This window comes from Gopherus flavomarginatus, chromosome 1, assembly GCF_025201925.1.
Source record: "Gopherus flavomarginatus isolate rGopFla2 chromosome 1, rGopFla2.mat.asm, whole genome shotgun sequence".
Classification (NCBI taxonomy): domain Eukaryota; kingdom Metazoa; phylum Chordata; order Testudines; family Testudinidae; genus Gopherus; species Gopherus flavomarginatus.
Genome location: NC_066617.1, coordinates 345065970 through 345089495, shown reverse-complemented (window position 1 = coordinate 345089495; position 23526 = coordinate 345065970). Strand labels below are relative to the sequence as shown.

Below are 23526 nucleotides of genomic sequence, written 5' to 3'. Positions count from 1 at the left end.
CCAATCTCAATCCAAGAAGTCTGTTTCCATCCCATGAGAACAGTCCTATGTTGGTGAACGCCTTCCAGTGGTCTAAAACCTCAAAGCCCTCCTCTTAGCACTGTTGTGCGAGTCATCTGTTGATCATCATAATCTTGTCTTGCCTCTGCTCTCCTCCTCCAGGTATGGATAGAATCCCACTGAAGATCAGGTATCAGAGGGGTAGCTGTGTTAGTCTGTATCCACAAAAACAACGAGGAGTCCGGTGGCACTTTAAAGACTAACAGATTTATTTGGGTGAAAGCTTATGCCCAAATAAATCTGTTAGTCTTTAAGGTGCCACCAGACTCCTCGTTGTTTTTACTGAAGATCACCTTAGCTTTCATTTCTTTAAGCGTTTTCCTTGGCCTGGTGTAGTCTTCCTTAATGTGCCCTAATGAGAATCTAGCAGTATTCTTTGTCCCCATGAAGAACAATCAGTGGATTCTTGCCTGCTCCCATTAGGCTCCTCTTCAGCCTTAGGTCCACATTCCATATATTAGCTCCGGGCAGACAGCATACACTTGTATTCTCCAGAACAGCTCTGGTAACAGGCCTTTCTGTTCTTCTTAGTAGGAAGTCCCCAGTCACATAGACCTGCCTCTTCCTGGTGTTTGGGGAGGCTCAGCCTCCTCCAGCCCATGCTAACCTCCATCCATGCCTCTTCCCCTCTTCTTGTAGGACTAGCCACTCTTCTCTTCTTCCTTGCTCTTCCATCTTCCGTTACTGCCTGCCTGCCTGCTTCCATTTTCCAACTCAGCAAACCTATTCCTCAGTTCTATTCTCCTTCACTAACTGGTCTTTTCCTCTACCTTGTTCTCATAGTCACATGCTTTCACTGGCCACTTTTCTCATCCACAGTTCTCTGATCTGCAAGGTTTCCCTTCAGCCTTCTCTCTCCTTCTCTCTATCATCTGTTCAAATCCCCTTAGAAACTCAACCATAGTTTCTAGCTGCATCTCCAAACCTCTGGCCTTCTCTTCCTTTAGGTCTATCAGGTGGCACTTCATATAAACAAAGCACCTTTCAAGTACCCTCTCCAGAAGATTGTACATCCTGCAGCTTCCACATCTAGTCATCTTCATTCCGTGGGTCGCTACCACTGCTGCCTCTGTAGCTGTCATAGCCTTCCCTCCTAAATGCCTGTCAAAAAGGACAAACAAACAAACAAACAATAAAACTATCCTGACAACACTAACAAAGTGCAATCACTAGTAAAAGAGTTATAATGAACAAAAATGAGAGCAAAGCTGGTTGAAAAATGATTTCAAAATTACCAAGTGTTCCAAGTGGACCTGTTTTTCATAATGTTTTAAACTGAAAAATTAATAAAATTATCAGAATCATTATTGAAATTTTTCATTCTCCAAAGCAGTGTTGCATTATTTCGTATCAAAAATTTTCATTTACCAAAAAAACAGGTTTTCAGTAAACAAAAAAAGTCACTGAGTTGTAAAACGATTTTGACAAAAGTGTTTACAAAAATTGATAAAAACATCACTGGAAATTTTGCAAAACATGGAAAATGTCTATAATTTTGATGATTTTTCTTGAAGAGTCATTTTAAAAAATAGGCAATTTTGTCATGAAAAACCTTTTACACAGGCAATTTCAGCCAGCTCTAATACAGAGTAAAATCACCATCTAAAAAAATAAAGGAAAATCGTTGGTATTTGTGTGCCCTATTAGTCCAAGGGAGCTCGACTCTGTTGACTTTCTGGCCACAGGGCAAGCTTGGTTCATTTCTTTATTCATTCAGGTATTAACTAGAGGGGTTGGATATGGACTGTATTTAACCTCATCAGGGAATCTTATTTTTTCTAACTACCAGTTTGCTTTTTGGATTGTTGTGTTATACGTATTGAACATGCACCCAGAAGTTTAACAGTGGGTTCAGTTTTAAAAAACTTCAAAGGAAACCTGGGATAAATGAGACTTCTAAACAGTAAAGAACAAACTATTCATCAGTAATTCGTTATGTTTACCAGCCATACAACAAAAGAAGTGACATAAATTGTACAAGTTCAAGATAGAAAACACTTATGACAATGTTCAATACACTCTGACCTGTGCAGAATCTATGGCCTGATTCTGCTCTCACATGGATGTAAATCAGGAGTCAATTGGGGTGAATAACTCGAAAATCAGGAATGACTGAATTAACTGGGCCTGCTTCTCCCCTCACTTCTCAGTGTAAACCTAGACTGGCTGAAGGCAACCGAAAGGTGCAAAACTAATATGAGGTTAGAAATCCCCAAACAGGACAATCAGGGCTTAACCAGTATAGTTAAAGTAGGTACAGCTCACCTAGTTTGGATGCAGGTATATCAATATCTAGGTGCTTTATACCAGTGTAGCTATTCCGGTACAAGAAGGAGAATTAACTATACTGGTAGAAATCTTGTTTGTGCTGGTATAACTGTGTCCACGCCAAGGCTTTTACCAGGATAACTATTTGGGTAAAATAAACACTAATTGAAATAATTATATTGATAAAACTATTAAGTGTTAGACTAAGCCTCACATAAACTAGTAATGTTCCATTTACTAGGTTGCAATTGGAAATATCTGAGGTGTTCATAATATTGTATGTGACATTTCATTGCACAACCCAGTTTATAATATTGGTCATACTATTTTTGTAGTTAATTTTTTGAAATAAGAAGAAATTTCAATTCCCTGACGAGGACAGGATACTGGTGGTTTCCTATGAGGTTTTACAAAACAGAGTGTGATGATGAAAAGGGCAGTAACAAAATGGCCTCAGCAGGCGATCTTTAGGAAATGTGGTAGTTCTTGTTTGGAGTACAGTCTGAGACTTACTTAATGGTGTTACGGGGAAGCTTTCAGGAAAGGGAAAGAGTGTGGATAAAACTGAGGGACAAATTTTCTGCTGGTGTAAAGTGGTGTACCCCTAGGAAGGGCTGGATAGTAATTTGGGGCTGTAAATAAGCACACTAAATGCTTCTGCTGAAGTGATCAGTAATGAGATAGTTAATGAGGTTTACATTTACACTGCCACCTTTCAGTGTCACAGTTAATGACCCATTGAGATGAACAAAGCAGCGCAAACCTCTCAGAGCTGTTGTTTCAGGCTGTTTGCAGACTCTGGAAGACAATACTGAATCAATTTAAACTTGATTCACATTTTCTAGGTTATCTTCACAAAAATAGAGGTCAAATGCTGCAAATGTCATGGTTGTGGAATTGCGGGCTATAGTGAAAACTGTACCCATGTAACTACTTGGACCCTTGGATTATCACTCTAGAGGAGGATTAAATTCTCTTGATGACCTCTAATTCAGTGATATCCCACCTTTCTATGTGCTGAGATATTTGAGATTATAAGGAAGTCTCAGAGATCAAAATTAATTGTTCCCAATCTAAATATAAACCAGTGAACAATAACTGAGGGACCCCTGGTCCCCGTCTCAGGGGCATACCGTCTAACATCTGAAGGCCACACGTTGAGTTCACAATAACTGGTTGACCAGGTATAGGTCCAACCTCAAACACTATTGCAAAGGAATGAAAGGCCTCACCCACAACACGTGGGCCCGCATGCACAGTCCTTTCCTTTCTCTGATTTTGCTGGTGATAAGGAGACATATGTGGCAGAGCAACATAACATTCCAAGCAGTATCATCTGTGATCCTGACCCTTCCACATAAGGGAGCATTGCGCACCCTTCAGCCCAAGCAGAATACATCATGTTTACTTCCCATTACTGTGTAATCAATACTGAGAACAGTGTTGCTGTAACTTCCCAGCCCCTATGATATCATCATTGATATAGCTGTGCAGGAGAATTTCCAGTTCCAGACAGTGTTCCATTCAGTTAACAATGGCTTTGCTTGTGATAGCTTCCCTTATTTCTTTTCCCCTGGATGCTCTGTGACCTCGCTTTAGCATCAAACATGTGGCATATGTGGGATGTGGCATGTAGTGTGAGGAGGCCAGGAGGAGGGGGGTTCTGCCAGCAACACTGAAGCAAAACTATAGTATAACAGTGGCAGCAAATCTATTTCCTGATGTATTTGGTGCCTATCAGAATTCTATTTTCCTGGCACTGACCTGCTTTCTTGTGCCAACTTAATCATTAGTGAATTTGCAAATAAGTTTTAAAAAATTCACTAATGCGATGACGCACTCAGCACACAAAGTAGCCTCGTGAGTGTTTAATGGCCCTGCCGCCCATTCCGATCACACTTGTGTAATGGCACCTTTGCTATTTCAGGACATTTTCTATTTCAACCAGATTCTATTCATCAAGGCATAAGCTAAGATGGTTGTGAACTGCCAACAGGCCACCTGCCTAGGCATTGTTATTAGGTTGTGGTGAGCGCTTTAGTATTTGGACCTTTGCTTTTAGGTAGGATTTTCAAAAGCATTCAGTATTGGTCTAACTCTGCACCCGTTGAGGTCAATGGTATGCTGATTCCAGTGGGAGCAAAATTAGCTAATGCTAAGTGCTTTTGAGAATCCCATCTATCCCTCCTTGTGAAGCACCGTACACTGTGAAAACAACATCGATCACAGGTATTGTGTATTTAGCAAAAAATATGGTGTACACATAACAGTATTTGTAGATTTTAAGGCCAAAAGGGATAATTATTACCTCTTGTGTAACACAGGATGCAGAAATTCATCCAGTGATTTCTGCATTGACTCCAATAACTTGTAGTTATCTGAGAACTTATCTTTCAGCAAAAGTAGCCTTGATACGGCTGCAGATGATGGAGACTGGGTAATTGGAGAGGAAGGATGATCCAGTGGTTAGGATGCTAACCTGGGACTTCGGAAACCCAGGTTTGACTCCCTGTTCCGTCACAGACTTCCTGTGTGAAACTGGGCAAGTCACTTAGCCTCTCTATGCCTCAGTTCCCTATCTGTAAAATGGAGATGGCATATAAGGTCCATCCAGCTCACTTTCCTGTCTGCTGACAGTGGCCAATGCCAGGTGCCTCAGAGGGAGTGAACCAAATAGGTAATGATCAAGTAATCTCTCTCCTGCCATCCATCTCCACCCTCTGACAAACAGAGGCTAGGAAACCATTCCTTACCCATCCTGGCTAATAGCCATTAATGGACTTAACCTCCAGCAATTTATCTAGTTCTCTATTAAACTCTGTTATAGTCCTAGCCTTCACCACCTCCTCAGGCAAGGAGTTCCACAAGTTGACTGTGCGGTGTGTGAAGAAGAACTTTCTTTTATTTGTTTTAAACCTGCTGCCAATTAATTTCATTTGGTGGCCCTTAGTTCTTATATTATGGGAACAAGTATATAACTTTTCCTTATTTGCTTTCTCCACACCACTCATGATTTTATATATCTCTATCATATCTCCCTTAGTCTCCTCTTTTCCAAGCTGAAAAGTCCTAGCCTCTTTAATCTCTCCTCATACGGGACCCGTGTCAAACCCCTAATCATTTTAGTTGCCCTTCTCTGAACCTTTTCTAATGTCAGTATATCCTTTTTGAGATGAGGAGACCACATCTGTCCACAGTATTCAAGATGTGAGTGTACCATGGATTTATATAAGGGCAATAAGATATTCTCCATCTTATTCTCTATCCCTTTTTTAATGATTCCTAACATCTTTTTTGTTTTTTTGACTGCCTCTGCACAGGTTGTGGACATCTTCAGAGAACTGTCCTCGATGACTCTAAGATCTCATTTCTGATTAGTTGTAGCTAAATTAGCCCCCATCATATTGTATGTGTAGTTGGGGTTATTTTTCGCAGGTGCATTACTTTACATTTATCCACATTAAATTTCACTTACCATTTTGTTGCCCAGTCACTTAGTTTTGTGAGATCTTTTTGAAGTTCCTCTCAGTCTGCTTTGGTCTTAACTATCTTGAGCAGTTTAGTATCATCTGCAAACTTGGCCACCTCACGGTTTACCCCCTTTTCCAGATCATTTATGAATAAGTTGAATAGGATTGGTCCTAGGACTGACCGTTGGGGAACACAACTAGTTACACCTCTCCATTCTGAAAATTTACCATTTATTCCTACTCTTTGTTCACTGTCTTTTAACCAGTTCTCAATCCATGAAAGGATCTTCTGTCTTATCCCATGAGAACTTAATTTATATCAGAACCTTTGGTGAGGGACCTTGTCAAAGGCTTTCTGGAAATCTAAGTACACTATGTCCACTGGATCCCCTTTGTCACATGTTTGTTGACCCCTTCAAAGAACTCTAATAGATTAGTAAGACATGATTTCTCTTTACAGAAATCATGCTGACTTTTGCCCAACAAGTTATGTTCTTCCATGTGTCTGACAGTTTTATTCTTTACTATTGTTTCAACTAATTTTCCCGGTACTGATGTTAGACTTACAGCTCTGTAATTGCCAGGATCACCTCTAGAGCTCTTTTTAAATATTGGCGTTACATTAGCTATCTTCCAGTCACTGGGTACAGAAGCTGCTTTAAAGGACAGGTTACAAACCATAGTTAATAGTTACGCAATTTCATATTTGAGTTCTTTCAGAACTCTTGGGTGAATGCCATCTGGTCCCAGTGACTTGTTACTGTTAAGTTTATCAATTAATTCCAAAACCTCCTCTAATGACACTTCAATCTGTGACAGTTTTTCAGATTTGTCAGCTACAAAGGACAGCTCAGGTTTGGGAATTTCCCTAACATCCTCAGCTGTGAAGACTGAAGCAAAGAATTAATTTAGTTTCTCCACAATGACTTTATCGTCTTTAAGCGCTCCTTTTGTATCTTGATCATCAAGGGGCCCACTGATTGTTTAGCCAGCTTCCTGCTTCTGATGTACTTAAACAACATTTTGTTATTACCTTTGGAGTTTTTGGCTCAGGGGTGTGGTGAGGATAAATACATTAAAGATTGTGAGACAGTCAGATACTATGGAGATGGGGACATATAAGTAGCTAAGATAGAATTACCCTCACTGTTAAAGAACTGCACCTTATTTCCAGTCTGAATTTGTCTAGATTCAACCTCCAGCCATTGGCTCTTGTTATACCTTTATCTGCTAAATTAAAGAGACCTCTATTGTCAGAAAACATATCCCCATGTAGATACATCTAGACCATGATCAAGTCACCTCTTTGTTTTCAGTAAGATCAATGTATAGATTAATGCATCTGAATATAACTCGCCTATTCATGCAATCATTATGAGGTCTCTCATTGTAAAATGACTCTGATGATTTGAAAGACTTGATCAGAGTTGTCCAGCCAGCCATTTTGCAGCAGTCTGTCCTTTGCTAGGCTAAAGCTGTTCAGGAACATCACATTGCTCACCTCATTTCCTCTCATCTTCTACTCACCGACTTGCTCCAGGCAGGTAATGGTTGAAGGATGAAGGAATATATTGTTTATTTTTAAATTAGCATCCATCAGCCAGTACTCCTGAATTACGTTGGTGTCTGAAGTTTGTGACACTATTTGTGCATCTAGGCAAAAGCAGGATACCCAGTGCTTTTGGATGGATGCCTTTTTATCATTTGAGAGATCCAGATAAATATATAAATCATTGTTAATTACATGTGAGTAGATGGTTTACAAGGAGTACAGTTGTTTTACAAGGAGTACAGATTTATATTATGGTATTGCTTAGAAATCAGGGTCCCATTGCTAGGTGCTGACCAAACTTGTACATGCCTTATCCCAAAGCCCTTACAATCTAGATGGCTGGTATGTTTTCAGGGCAGTTTCTCTGGGCTGGTATAATTCTTTTCCCATATTTGCTTTTATTTAGCCGACAATGTCAACCTGCTTTTCCATCGGTGCCGGTGCAGCAGCACAGTCCAATGTCCTCCCAGGCCTCCTCCATTACTGGCCCACTGCATTCAGCAACCTTGCCACCGCTCCCATCAGCTGTAACTGCCCAGCCTCCATCTGCGACTCCACCAAGCCAGCAGCTCACACCTGATGCATATGCCATTGTGGAGCGAGCGCAGCAAATGGTGGAGATGCTTTCGGAGGAGAATCATGTTCTGCGGCAGGAGCTGGAGGGATACTATGAGAAGGCAGACAAACTTCAGAAGGTACGTGGAATGTTCTCACAGGGTATAAAAGAGGCAAGCCCCTATTATAGTGTGTCTGAAGTGTGTCTATTGCCCTCCTGGGCACAGGTGGTGATCTAAGTAATCCTTCCTAACATGAGGCACTCAAGTTGCCTAACACAGCCTGTGGTTCCTATTGTTGCCACGTGGGTCCGCTGTAAGTCCTTGCCAGTCATTGGATGGACTGTGATTCCAATACAGTAGGCTATGCAGACTCCTTTCCCATGAAGATGTTACTCAGAAGGTGTGCTATGTTTTCTTTTCTTGGGAGCATCTACTTCTTCAACTTTTTTATGCCTGCCTTAGGGAAAATTCCATCGGTAGTCTCTCTTCTGGAGTGCAGCGTCTGAATACATGGCATTTTAAAGCTAGCACCTTTTTACAGGTGTAGCATAATCAGCAACATTGTGTACATATCTGAAATGCAAAATATGTTTAGTGATCACAACAAAGCCTGTCCTGTGTGGTCTTGTGCATTTTAATAGATTTGCAGTATTTTTTATCATAAGAAACAAACACACCAGTACTGTGGGTTGACTGATATTTGGGAGTTTGATGATAAATCTTTTCTGAGGAGTTGTTTTCAAATTAAATAATAATAATAAAAAAACCCCACTTCAGAGCCCAGTTTTAAACCTAAAGTTACTGTGCCTTCCCAGTGCATTACTTTACATTTATCCACATTAAATTTCATTTGCTGTTTTGTTGCCCAATCACGTAGTTTTGTGAGATCTTTCTGAAGTTCTTCACAGTCTGCTTTGGTCTTAACTATCTTGAGCAGTTTAGTATCATCTGTGCCTATTTGTCTAGCTAACTGTCTAAAGCAACAATAGAAGAAAACGGAGAAGAAGAAAATCGAGCAAGAAGATGATACATAAAAAAGAGACCCACTGCCAAGGAGTGGGCACTGGTGTCTGTCTCCTGTCCAGGCTAACAGTGGATTGCTTAACTCAGTCCTAGAATTCTTATGGTCTGTTTTTAGAAAGTGGAGTCTGTACAGATTAGGGCATAAACAATTATGTACCTATCTTGTGTTCAATCCCAGGATCACCTATAGGCTTTAACTCAAGCTGCTAACCCAAATTAAAAGCCATGTTGCCATGTGTTTACTGCTGTTTTAACCTGAGTTATCTAACGTGGATTAGCAAGCCCAAATTAAGAACACACCTTTATTTGCAGTATAGACATACCCTAAGTATAGAAAATACTGCAAATATAATAGTAATGTTACCTGTGTGCAAAGGAAAATGCTGTGAAGATTTTACACCACTGAACAATTGACAGGACTTTTGTATATCCACTTTGAACTTCATGGGCCAGATTTTCGAGAGTTGAGGCCAGACTTCCAGTCCCATACTGAATTTTGTGTAAAGAGTTGTAAAGATTTTAATGGTGTCCTCTGAATGGCCTCCCTGGACAAAAAATTTTCTTTGAATAGGTTAGATTCCACATGTTGATTTTACAAAGGCTGCTTTCTTTTATAAAATATATTTGAGTATGATGCACAAAAAATGTATTAATTGAAGAGTCTTTCTATACTGGTTAGTAATTGCATTCTCTTTCTCTTTTTGGTGCTCTGGAAGTTTGTGGCATTAGGCCCTGACACAGGAAAGCACATACTTAAATCCCGTGGAACTTAATTACGTGCTTAAAGTTAAACATGTTGTCATAGGTTTCACCCCCACTCTGGACTTTAGAGTACAGATATGAGGACCTGCATGTGAACCCCTAAACTGAATTACCAGTTTAGATCTGGTTTTGCTGCCACCACTCCCAAGTACTAACTCCCTTCCCTGGGTAGTCTTGAGAGACTTCTTCACCGATTTCCTGGTGAACACCGATCCAACCCCTTGGATCTTAACACAAGGAGAATTTAACCATCCCCCCGCCATTTCCCCCACCAATTCCTGGTGAGTCCAGATCCAATCCTCTTGGATTCTAACACAAGGAAAAATCAATCAAGTTCTTAAAAATAAGACTTTTTATTAAAGAAAATAAAGGTAAAATTAAAAAAACAACCTCTGAGAGAGATTAGCATACCAGCTACTCTCACAGACAACAGATTCAAAACACAGAGGATGTTCCCCTGGGCAAAACTTAGTACACTAAAGAATTCCCAATTTGATTATTCCTCTAATTGCACCAAGACAAAGTCACAAAGGAAAATAAACATTTATTTTTTTCTAAAACTTACTACTCTGGTAAGAGGCTGGTTCCTTGATCTTTTCCACTCCCGACTGAAACTTAAACTGACCAAGACAAAGGGAACTTCCTTTTGAAACATCCTGTCCCCCCATTGATTCCTCTGGTCAGGTGTCAGCTAGGCTAGGTGAACTTCTTAACCCTTTACAGGTAAAAGAGGCATTAACCCTTAACTATCTGTTTACGACACACCTGAACAAATGCTTTCCCTGAACCAAGGCCTTCATTGGTCAGCTATTTAAAAGGGCTCTATTTTCTTACCTGCTTTGATGTGATGGAAAGACAAAGAAGAGCCAAATCCTTCTCTCAGAGGCTCCTGAGGTTCCTGTTGGACTTTGGTGGGAATTGTGAGTGTTCAGAACCTCTAAAAATAAAGCCACACATTTGGGTGCCTAACTTAGGCACTTAAATCTGAATTTTTTTGCCTTAACTTCTGTGTCTTAGTTTCCTCACCTGTAAAATAATAATAATGTTTACCTATTTCTCCTGAGGGTTGTGATTAGTTAAATAATGCATTTTGGACTTGGAAATTGTTCCGTATTATTGAAATAAGGCTGTATGTAATTTTTTCTAAGCAAAATGTGTCACTGCAAAATAATTAATAATAATAATAACAATATCTAGCTTTTATAATGCTTTTCATCAGTTGATCTCAAAGCTCTTCACAATCCTTAGTGTATTTATCCTCACAAGAGCCCAGTGAGGTAGGGAAGTGTAATTATCCCCATCCTACAGATGGGGAACTGAAGCACAGAGAGGCTAAGTGACTTGCCCACGGTCACACGGGAAGTCTGTGGTGGAGCAGGGAAAAGATGTTTGCAATATGAGGAACAGTCTTTCCTCCACCAACATTCAGAACAGAACAGAATAAAAATACTGGGGCCTGAAAAGCAGACTGTGTTCCTGATATGTATAGCGCAGCTAGTAGTTAGTATGAACAGATTGTCCCTAAGTGCTGTCAAATTCTAGACCATGTTTGAATAGACATTTTGCAATGAGTTACAAGGTGGTGATTAATTCTGGCATTGTTTGAAACATTGTCTCATTCTGACATCTAAAAGAGCTGTTATCTTTTTGATATTTCATTTTTAGCTCACTTGTTCGTTGCTTTCATTTTTTCTTTCTTTCTTTGTTGTTGACGATGACGTTACCTCTTTGAAGCTTAATGATCAGGTTGGCATGGTTTCAATCAACGTCTCATCATGTAGGTTGTTTGAGTGGGTTGGTATCAGAAGCCATCTGGGGATAGAAAGGATTGGGGATAGGGTGGGAGTTGAAAAGGAAATTGCAGAGCTGCTGATAAACATGAGCATGGTTTACTGGTGTTCCCCTTTATCACTTTAAACAAAAGCAGCTTTGATGGAAGCTCTCCTTTTATCCTGCAGCAAGCCTGCCTCTGGTCGTAGCTGCTTGACCATGTGGAGGGACTTGCATGGTGGAGTGTGTTTTGGGTCAAAAAAATATCAAAAGAGATAAAGGGCATTAAACTAAGGCTTCACTTATATGACTTAACAATACTGATCAGCACTAATAAGTTGTTAAACTACCTGGTTTTGTTAGTAAATTAATTTCATTGCAACAGGAACATTATGTAGCAGGTGGCCTCTAGGCAGGAAGGACTAACATGGGAGAATGGTTGTGGGAATAAAGCCTAAGCCCTGGGAATCTGGAGAAGTAGGTTCTCTTTCCACTTCTGCCACAGACTTCCTGTGTAATCATGGGTAAGTCACCTCATCTCCTGGGGCCTCATCTGGAAAATGGAGATAACCAGGATAACATGAGGTCCCAAGGTGATGAGGTGTCTAAGGGGGAGTGCAGTAATGTGATCCAGGGAAATGTTGAGAAGGAGCATGGAAGTGATATTACCTCTGTATATGGCATTGCTGCGACCACTACTAGAATGCTGTGTCCAGTTCTGGTGTCTGTACTTTAAAAAGGATGTTGAATAATTGGAGAGGGTTCAGAAAATAGACACAGGAATGATTTGAGGTCTGGAAAACCTGCCTTCCTATGAGAGACTGGGAGAAGCTCAATCTGTTTAGCTTGGTAAATAGAAGGCTAAGAGGTGGTTTCAACATGGTCTATATGTACTTACCTGGGGAGAAAATTTCTGATAGCAGAGGGCTCATTAATCTGGCAGCAAAGCCATAACAAGCTCCAGTGGCTGGGAGCTGAAGCTAGATAAATTCAAACTAGAAATAAGCACTGATTTTTACACTAAGTGTAATTAATCACTTGAAGTCTTTACATTAAGACAGGATGTCTGTCTAAAAGATCTGCTCTAATCCAGCCAAAAGTGATGGGGTGGCTCAGGAACTGCTGAGTGAAGTTCCATAGCTTGTGTTACGGCAGAAGTCAGGCTGGATGATCATAATGGGCCCTTCTAGCTTTGAAATCTATGCCTGCTTTGTAAGGCACTATGTTATCTTCAGAGGGAAGACAACGTAAGGGTGTTCTGTATTATTATTGAGTAAAAACCGACTAATCGAAGCATTGGTTTGATTCTGCAAAACTTGCAAGAACAGGCTTTCTCTTGAGATTTCTAGTAATTGTCATCCCGTCCAAAACAGCCTTTCTTGTGAGATTTTGGTCCAAATTTGGGTTACAGAAGATGGGAAAAAAAAAGTTGTCCAGACATTTTTGAACCGTAGTAAAGATTCGGGTTGAATTTTGGACAAAGATTCTTTGGGATGTCTTATTTTATCCAAGCATGTTTGCCCATTGCCAGTTGGAAAGTAAATGATTGCTGATAAGTTCTCCAGTTTTAGTGCAGGAAAGAGTAAAAAATAAACTCTCTTCCTGTACAAGGTGGTTTTCTTTCAGCAACAAAGTAAAGTGGCAAGGTTTATTCAGAGTTATTTTGAGCGTGCGGTCTCTTGTGCTCGAAATGCTCCTGTGGTGTGTCTCAGTTGTGCTAAAGAGCGAGGCTAATAAAGATGATATTAGCTGAAAAATAATGCTGCTTTCTGGAGTTCTTGCTCTTTAAAAACAAAATAAAAAGTCAGGATACTAATCTGTGGTAGCACCAGGACAGTGTTTCAGATCATAGCGAGCTGCTCACATTACAACAAGCCCATTGGATTGTCTGTGTTGTGCGGAATTGGGCATCACTCAGGAAGCAAAGGACATTAGGTAGCTTTGTTAATGACCTTTTAAAAATGTTGAGTAGAGATTAGCAGTGCCTGGTAATTGTTAAATGACCATGAAAGCTAAATATTTGATGAGTTTGGGGCCTGATCCAAAGCTCTTGAAGACAATAGAAGATTTTCCATTGATTTCATTAGGCTTTGGATTAGGTCCAGGTTAGTTTCTATTAACATAGATTTATACCCCAGAGTTTTACCTTCACTTTCAGGTCTAAATAAACTGAAATCAAAAGTCAGTCAAAATGGCTGAGTTTCTCCTGGCTCGTTCCACATCCCAGCCCTGCAAAGTGACACATCACAGGACTCGGGGGCTCTAAACAATTGCAGACCTTTTGAGGAATCTGGATGAAAGTTCGAGTTTGTGACAAAATGCGAAGCCTGGCCAGTTTCACTAGATTCGAGTTCCACTGAAAACATTTTGTACAACGCCAATACATTACTGTAGCTGGGCCTCTTCTTTGGCATTGCTGCAGCTGGTAGCATCAAGTCCAAGCAGCATCAGAGAGTGCCCTAGCTCTAGAGTTTTCATGCCAGATAGGCTCTATGATAAGGAGAGATGGGTCCACATCCAAAACTGCCAACCTCAAGTGTCCAAAAATCCTGAGTCAGGCCCTGAATATGTTGAGATTGGCTAAAATCTCATGAGATTGTAACAAATGATAAATTTGGGTTCTTTTAATTTGCCTCCCGATTTTTGAGCCATTCGGATTCTTGTTTTCCTGCTTTTCTCCACAGCCATGAGGTCTATAAATATAGAACCAGACACTCAGTTGGTGTAAATCAGCATAGCACCATTTACTTCACTGGAGCAATGATGGTTTGTACCAGCTGATGATTCGGTCCTTAATTATATATATATATATATTTTTAAATGAAAGCTGAGAGCCTGTCATGATCCCAGCACTCCAGGAGCTAGTTATCACGAGATTCAGTGACACTGCAAACCTAACCCTGCTTTTGACTCCCTTCCTAGCACCCTTGGACCAGGTAGGGATTTGAGTACACAGCTTAAGCCTATCTCTGTAATGGCTCGAATACCAAATCTGTCCTGGCCTGAATGCACAAAAGGAGTTAGGTACCTAAAATCCTGTCTTAGACCCCTAAGTCCCCCATTTTGGCGCCACTGTGATGTACTAAACTCCTGCTGAATCCTGTAGGCACCTAAACTTATTCAGCACCTAAGTTTTGGCAGTAGAAATTGCCAAGGCATCTATGTCTTTGCCTCTGAGCTAGTGCATGTTGTCTCCCTCTAGGTGTCTGGGTGCCCTAACCACCAGGGTATAGAGTCATTTTTATGCTTGTGCTCGCTTTCTGGAACAAATAACGAGAGACAGGCAGAGACCTGTATCTCAGGGTCCAGTCTCCCTGCTTCGGTGATGCTAATTATTTAGCCACAGTGCACCAGCTTCCACTGGAGAGACTGAGGAAGCCCCACATTCAGAATATCCCATAGCCCAGTGGTTAGAGCACTCACCTAAGAGATGAGTTCAAATCCCCTTTCTCCTTCGGGTGGAGGTGGGCTTTAGCCAGGGGTCTCCCACATCCTAGGTGAGTACCCTAACCACTCTCCTCCTCCTTACTAACAACATAGGTGCCTACCACCAAGAGAGGATTTACAGTTGAGAATCCCAAGCAGAGCAAGGTGCCTCCCTACAGCCTGGATTTAGGCACCTACCTCTGAGACTGGGTGGGATTTAGCACAACCCATCTCATTGGCATCTCCCATTGGCTAGCTTAGGCTGCTCCTCACCTAGTGTGCTGGTTTTTGTGAGTTGCAGTCCAGTGCTGTCTTTCCCCATTTATTATATAGGAGCTTGGATGCCTACCTCAGGCTTTATGAATCTGCTCAGTGTTCCCATGCCAAATTCCTATTGTGCATTCAGGCCTCTGCAATTTGCCTAAGTTTGGGTTGGGATCTAGATTTCAACAGTCCAAGTGCAAGAGTGTTCAAATCCTGGCTTTTGCTTCAGTCCGTTAAAGCAGAAGTTCCCAACCTTCTTACTGCGATGACCCACCAACTACATTTTGTCCTTTTTTGCAACCTATCATTATATATATGCACCCTCTATCCCAGCGCCATAATCCTAATCCTGGCCTGGAAGCCCTGGGTGCAGGAGGGTTGGGGGTTGGAGTGCGAGGCCAACCCCACTCACCTCGCAGCCGCAGCTCCTTGGCAGGGGCGACTCCAGCGTTCCAAGTACATGCCTGAGGTGGCAAGCCGTGGGGAGCGGCCTGCTGGTCGCCATGAAAGTGTCAGTCAGGCTGCCTTCGGCGGTTTACCTGCGAGAGGTCCGCCGGTCCTGCGGCTTCGGTGGCAATTTGGTGGTGGGTACGCCGAAGGCGTAGGACCGGCGGACCTCCTGCAGGCAAGCCGCTGAATCGGCGTTAGCAGCAGACCTCCCACAGGCGTGCCGCCGAAGGCAGCCTGACTGCCATGCTTGGGGCGGCAAAATACATAAAGCCTCCTCTGCCCCTCGGGGCCAAACCTGAGTGGCGCTGCAAGCGCATGTCCCATGCTGCAATGCCTGGAACAGGATCTGGACCCAGCCATGCTGGGTAGGAGCTTATACTGTGGGTTGAGTTGGGGTGGGCTTGTGCTCACCCCCCTCCTCCTCACCCACCCAGGCCCTCCCTTTGGCACCAGAGCAGGAGAAGTATATGTTTGCCTAGGTCAGTACATATTAATCAGCCTTGGCCATCGCAAACCACCTAGAGCTCTCCTGTGACCTACTGGTGTTTGGAAACAGTGTGTTAGAAAGATAAGGGGCCAGATTCTGATCTCACTTACACTGATATAAATCAGGAGTTACTCCACTGAAATCAGTGAATTACAATAGCTTCAAACTGATGTGAGATCTGAACGTGACCCAAGACATTCACGTTTGGGATCTGGTGTTCAGAGCGAAGTTTTGCATTTGGAATTCATCCCTAGTGGGGAAGTGATAAATCATGCCTTTCAAATCCCGTTTTTAAGAAAAAATTCAGCCCATTCTAATGCGCATATTTCCTCAGCACCCCCGGAGGACAGCTTTCAAGTGGAGGAGGCCTCTGTAGCTGAAGTTTGACATCATTAATTGTTCTGGGTTTACACCTTGTTTAGCCTATAAAATAAGTTTAACAATTAAGTCAGGACCCAAAGGTGTTTTTCTTCAGTTTTTAAATCCTAGATTAAAACACAAGTGGGTTAAAAAGAAAAAATATAAATATATGTTTTATTTATTTAGGAAATATAAAGGCAAAATTGCAATTGGATATGTTGAACATTTTACTTTGATGAATTAGGATCTATAATAACAATCATGGTTTATATTGTGGGTAGCAGTCTGCTACATTTTGATTGTTAGAGGCTTCAGTGCTTCCTTAAAAGAATAATTTCTGTGTAAAGCAGAAGGATTATACTTCCTGACTTTCGTTACCTTGCTGGGTAAGTTCAGAACTGCAACTAACTTGATACCTATTTTTGGAATAATAATGTGCAGTCGATTAGTTAAATTAGGAATATATTCATTAACAACTTGAGCCACAATTTGGCTAATAAAAACATGCAAGTAACAAAACAATATAAATAGTGTTGAATTTCACCTTGTAATTAGATGTTTTATTGGGGGGGAGGGATAGCTCAGTGGTTTGAGCATTGACCTGTTAAACCCAGGATTGTGAGTTCAGTCCTTGAGGGGTCATTTAGGTATCTGGGTCAAAAATCTGCCTGGGGATTGGTCCTGCTTTGAGCAGGGGGTTGGACAAGATGACCTCCTGAGGTCCATTCCAACCCTGATATTCTATGAAAAAAAAATCAAACTACTATGTTACATAACCCCCCCTTGAGTTTGCTTGTAAGCATATATCTGAGCATTGGCCTGTGCTATTGTAGCAAAATGTTTTTGGAGTAGGTGGGAAGTTGATTGCTCAGTGCAATAGGGTTGTTCAAAAAGCACAGGGATCAGCTTTGTCATCTGTCTATACAAATTCTTATTATAGAATCATGCTTGTGTGAAACTTGGAATGTGCATCGCCCCAGCACACAAAACCCCCTGGGAAATGCTCCAAGCGAGTGTCAGAATAACATAAATTCCTGCCCTGCTTTAATGGGAGGTCTCTCTCCTTTCAGTTTGAAATAGAAATTCAGAGGATTTCAGAAGCCTATGAGGGCCTGGTCAAGACCACCACTAAGAGGGAGTCTCTGGACAAGGCTATGAGAAACAAGCTTGAAGGAGAAATTAGGAGACTTCATGATTTCAACAGGGATCTCCGTGGTATGTTAAGTTCTTTACACATTTTTTCATCCTAAGTGACATGCTGTATCATTCCTCAATTGTCAAGCTCCTAATCGCCAGCCTCAGGCTTTAGACAAACTGATTTTCATGTGTTTTAGATAAGCTGCTTTAGAAATCAAGTTCTATTTGTTGGTCAAGGATAAAAATGCTCTTATTTTCCAAGTTACAAATGAGTACCCCAGCAAACTACATGAGACAACTTTAAGCATTGGATTGTTGTTCTAATTCTTAAAACACCAATTTAACCTGAAGACCAAAATTACAAACTCTGCAGTAAACATCTAAAGGTTATTCTACCCAGTCTACAAATCTAATCTGTCTATAATGAGCTCAACAGCAAGGTATATAATATAATATAATATAATATATAATATAAAATATGTCTCAAATAGGACTGTCGATTAATTGCAGTTAACTCACGTGATTAACTCAAAAAATTAATCATGATTTAAAAAATTAATAATGATTAATCAAAGTTTTAATTGCACTGTTAAACAACAGAATATTTATTAAATATTTTTGGATGTTTTTCTACATTTTCAAATATATTGATTTCAGCTACAACACAGAATACAAATACAGTGCTTACTTTATATTATTGTTTTTATTACAAATATATTTGCATTGTAAAAATGATAAACATAAGAAATAATATTTTTCAGTTCACCTCATAAAAGTACCATAATGCAACCTCTTTATCATGAAAGTGCAACTTACAAATGTAGACTTTTTTTTGTTACATAACTGCACTTAAAAACAGAACAGTGTAAAACTTTAGAGCCTACAAATTCATACAGTCCTACTTCTTGTTCAGCCAATCGCTAAGACAAACAAGTTTTTTTACATTTATGGGAGATGATGCTGCTGGCTTCTTATTTGCAGTGTCACCTGAAATTGAGAACAGGTGTTCGCATGGCACTTTTGTAGCCGGAATTGCAAGATATTGCCAGGTATCCTAAACATTCGTATGCCCCTTCATGCTTCGGCCACCATTCCTGAAGGCATGCTTCCGTGCTGATGATGCTCATTGTTGTGGAAAATCGACCACACGGTTGATTTTAGATCAGACATCCTGAGGCACCTTTATTTCATACGAGCATATATGCAGGGAGAGACAGCATAGACCCCACGCAAGAGGCTGGCTGCTCTACATATTACAAATTTTACCAAGCTTATAAAGGTTAAACTCGCAAAACGTCACACAGCGATACATCCTTATTTGGTAAATACATTGCTAACACTGCAAACATAATTGATAATTCTCCTTATATGGCATACATATTGCAACTTCAGCAGCATTCTATCACAATCATCCTGTTATTGTACTGACTGTTCTGTTTTTCCTACTTGCGGTTACTTTAGGCAAGCAACTTATTGCTATACTATAACCACATGAAGCTGCAATGGCACCCCGGGCCCCCCTTGTCCCAAGACCAGTTCCCTATTTCGGACAGTAAGTCTTCGTAAACAAGTTTTAGGGAAGTTAAAGTAGTTCAGCTAAGGGCTTGGGCTTGCAAAACCCTGATGACAGAAGAGGGGATTTTATTTTCCCTAACATCATTAAAGAAGTAATGCGTTAAATTTGTGACTCAGCTCTTTGGAGGAGAATAGTATGTCTCCTGCTCTGTTTTACCCGCATTCTACCATATATTTCATACAATAGCAGTCTCGGATGATGACCTAGCACATGCTGTTTGTTTTAAGAACACTTTCACTGCAGATTTGACAAAACGCAAAGCAGGTACCAATGTGAGATTTCTAAAGATAGCTGCAGCAGTGGACCCAAGGTTTAAGAATCGAAAGTGCCTTCCAAAATCTGAGAGGGATGAGGTGTGGAGCATGCTTTCAGAAGTCTTAAAAGAGCAACACTCCGATACAGAAACTACAGAACCTGAACCGCCAAAAAAGAAAATCAACCTTCTGCTTGTGGCATCTGACTCAGATGATGAAAGTGAACATATGTCAGTCTGCTCTGCTTTGGATTGTTATCGAGCAGAACCCTTCATTAGCATGGAGGCATGTCATCTGGAGTGGTGGTTGAAGCATGAAGGAACATATGAATTTTTAGTGCATTTGGCACGTAATATCTTGCGATGCCAGCTACAATAGTGCCATGCGAACCCCTGTTCTCACTTTCAGGTGACATTGTAAACAAGTAGTGGGTAGCATTATCTAGTGCAAATGTAAACAAACTTGTTTATCTGAGTGACTGGCTGAACAAGAAGTAGGACTGAGTGGACTTGTAGGCTCTAAAGTTTTACATTGTTTTATTTTTGAATACAGGGTTTTTGTACATAATTCTACATTTGTAAGTTCAACTTTCACGATAAAGAGATTGCACTACAGTACTTGTATGAGGTGAATTGAAAAATACTATTAGTTTTGTTTTTTACAGTGCAAATGTTTGTAATCAAAAATAAATTTAAAGTGAACACTGTACAGTTTGTATTCTGTGTTGTCACTGAAATCAATATATTTGAAAATGTAGAAAATATTCAAAAATATTTAAATAAATGGTATTCTATTGTTTAACAGTTAATCCACGATTAATCGCGATTAATTTTTTTTATCCCTTGACAGCCCTAGTCTCAAATGCATTACAGGCATGTAAAAGCCAAATTTTCAAAGCACTTCCCATTGAATAGGCAACATTTGTAGACACCCTTTTGTGAGTGCAAATGGATGTGCACGTTGTATAATTGTGTGCCTAACTATCCACTGAGTGTGCACAGATTCCTCTTTGTGCACTTGTCCAATGGAGGCCCTTTTAAAATGGAGTCATGATTTACTCAGCACAGCTGGAGATTGGTAAGTTTGACTGTCACCATTTTACAGATGGAGAAATGGAAGTGAAGAGGCAGTAAGGTTAGAGACGATGGAACAGTGGGGTTCAGGGAGGTAGAATGAGTAGTGCCTGAGTGGTGGTGGAGGAGGGTATCACATGTCTCTTTAAGGGGAATCACAGTTCAAAGCAGCACTGTTGCTACTCTGGTACTAGCTGCTGGTCAGGAGTGAGGCTGTCCCCTTTGTGGAGTACAGCACTACCAGCCACAGCAGGATTGCCCTTGCACTTACAGGATGAGGTTCCCCCTTCTACAGAAGCTGGCACAATGCTTAGGCATCATTTCATTGCCCTGTCATCCTCTTAATTGGGGCTAAAGCATAGGCCTTGTGCTGGCCCTCAGCCTGGAGCTGAATTTCACCTGGAGACCACAAGCATCCACATTAGAGTACTTCGTACCGTGATCCACAGTGCTGCAGGCATTCAGGTCTCCTATTTCCTATACGGTTAAATTCAGCCTTTCATCTCCTGAAGCTCGACAAATTCAAACAGGAAATAAGGGGCACACTTTAACAGGGAATTCAGTTAACCATTGGAACACGTTACTCAGGGATGTAGTGGATTCTTTTTCACTTGACAGCTTTAAATCGAGTCTTTCTCAAAGAGATGCTGTAGCTCAGTGTTCCTCAATGACTGGTCTGTGGACTGGCGCCAGTCCCTGAGATCTCCCTGACACAGTTAGGGGAAGGCAACAAACTGGTCCCAGGTATCAAAAAGGTTGAGAGAGACTGCTCTAGCTCAACCACAAGTCATTGGGCTTGAGACAGGAATCACTGGGTGAAACTCTGTGGTCTGTTATGCAGGCAGTCTAACTCTATGATCTAATGTTGCTTCGGGCTCTCAAATCTATGAAGGCCTGAACTCTGCCAGCCAATAAACATCTTCTTACGAACCAGAAACTAAAAGATTGCTCTTCTGTAAGAGTCCAGGGGCCAGTCATATACCTCAGCCTCTTTCATTTTAGTATCTCCTTTTTGAGCTTCTATTTATACCATGCTGTGAGCATGTGTTTTCTTGGTTGTTGGCCTATAATTTTATATACATATATTTATACTTAAAGTATTTCCTGTTTATGTGCAGACCGACTGGAGACTGCCAATAGGCAGCTAGCCAGCAGAGAATTTGATGGGCATGAAGATAAGGCAACAGAGGGCTTTTATGCTTCTCAGAGTGAGTACTGCATTCATCTCTTCTGAAGATACAGTTTTTAACTGGAGTGGCAGAGGGAGTTTAATCGTCATTTTTGATTGCCTTTGTGGTTAGGTTTTACTTAGCTAATTCGTTGTGTAACTTTATTTCAGCTACGAGACTAGGTTCTGTAGCCTGTTGTTTCTCTGTGCACCAGAGCCATGCAACAGGAGTTAACGGTACACACAAAATTAGCTCATTTTTAATAAATATTTACTTTAAAATGTGAAATGTTGCTTGGAGGGATAGTCCCGGAACACACATGTCTCAGAGAGGCCAAATTCTTCTCTCCATTGGGATAGATTCAGAGTAACCTCCACTGACTTTATTGGAATGACTCAGGATAGATACCAGTATGAATGAGAGCAGAATTTGGCCCCTTCTTTGCAGAAGGGAATGGAAGGGCCAGTGGTCGTACAACTTCTTGTGACCTTCCAGGCGTGCATTTCCTCACCATTTTAGGTTTCTATATTGGTGGAATGCTGTGCTGTTCTGATACAGAACAAAAACAAATGAGAAATTTCCCACAAAACAAAATTCTGGAAAAAAAATCGTTTTGGGTCAATCAAAATGTTTTGTTTCAATAAAATTGCAACATTTCATTCTGATTTTGACCTTTTAAATCTTTTTTTAAAATTAATCTAAAAACAACTAATTTTGTTTTTTAAAAAAGTCATATTGAAATGGAAAATGAAAACATTCCATTCTGAAAATTTTGAAACAGGATGTTTTGATGTTATAAAAATATTTTTTCTTTTATTTCTGAACAAAATGTTGTCAAACTCAACACGTTTTCTGAAATGTTTCGATTTCTACAAAACCAGAGTTTTGTGTCAAAACCCCATTTTGATGAAAAATTTCCAACCAGCTGTATCAAACGAGCTTCAGTGGAAACTCAGTGTGTTGAAAACCTCCCTGGTGTTACACAGCACCTTGTCAGATTTGGTGCAATTGAAGCAAATGTCCTGTATATAACTTAGTCTTCATTTTTTGTGTGTGTTGATGGTTTCCTTGGATGATAGCATGTGACTGTATCGCATTGACTGCATAATAATGTACGCAGGAGGGCAGAGTTCAAGTTGCACAGACAGCCTTAATTTAGTCAGTGGATGATTCACTTTGCAACTGTCGTTTTCTTCTAACATTGTTTTTTTAATATGAAATTTCCTACATTTAAAAAAAAAGAGAAATAGGACAACAAAGAAATTCTACCATGTGCTGCTATTTGCTGGCAACACTAGAATGCTCTGCATTGCACAGTGTGTGCAATCTATAAGGCAGGAGCCTCATTCCGTGCCCACCTGTCTATAATGTGTTGATTTTTTCTTTCTTGTACAGTGCTTAATAAATACGAAACAGTTCTACAGGTTTCAGAAGTAGCGTTCTTCAAGTAGATGCAGCCATGTATTCCACTTATGTGTGTGTGCTCCCAGTGCACTGGAACCTGAGAATTTTGCCTCATAGTACCCCTAGGAGGGCAGCACACACTGCTCGTGGTTGTAGCCCTTCCCCTGGCTATATGAGGTACAGTTTCTTCTCACTGCCTGTGGCTGAAGTCAGAGCTCTGTGTGGTTTTCAGTGAGTGACGCTGCTCTGTGTTGCAGGGCTGGCGTCTCTCCCAAGAGATGAATAAGCTATTCAGCCTCCTGGAGTGTGCCGAGGAAGAGGTCTCATAAGACCAATTGGGACCGCTCCAGGTCTCGTGGAGACTCTTCTTCTTTGTCTAAGAGGAGTATGGCCTGGCGCCGTGCAACTGCCGGCACGCGGGATGGAGCAGGCCCTTCACACTGCTCCCCAGTACCGTGTAGAAG

At 40.9% G+C, this 23526-nt stretch overlaps 1 protein-coding gene across 5 annotated transcripts in view; it reads left to right on the top strand.

The window, feature by feature from the left end:
• The window catches only part of AMOTL1 (angiomotin like 1), a 147479-nt gene that overhangs the window by 75291 nt on the left and 48662 nt on the right, over nucleotides 1-23526 (top strand). For all 5 annotated transcript variants that reach the window (XR_007772619.1, XM_050940752.1, XM_050940777.1 and 2 more), the window contains 3 exons: nucleotides 7757-8045; nucleotides 17520-17664; nucleotides 21608-21697. Coding sequence is in view for 4 of the 5 variants with exons in the window: in XM_050940752.1 (XP_050796709.1) it covers nucleotides 7757-8045; nucleotides 17520-17664; nucleotides 21608-21697 (524 nt within the window). In the remaining variant the exon portion in view is untranslated. The remainder of the gene's footprint in view (nucleotides 1-7756; nucleotides 8046-17519; nucleotides 17665-21607; nucleotides 21698-23526) is intronic.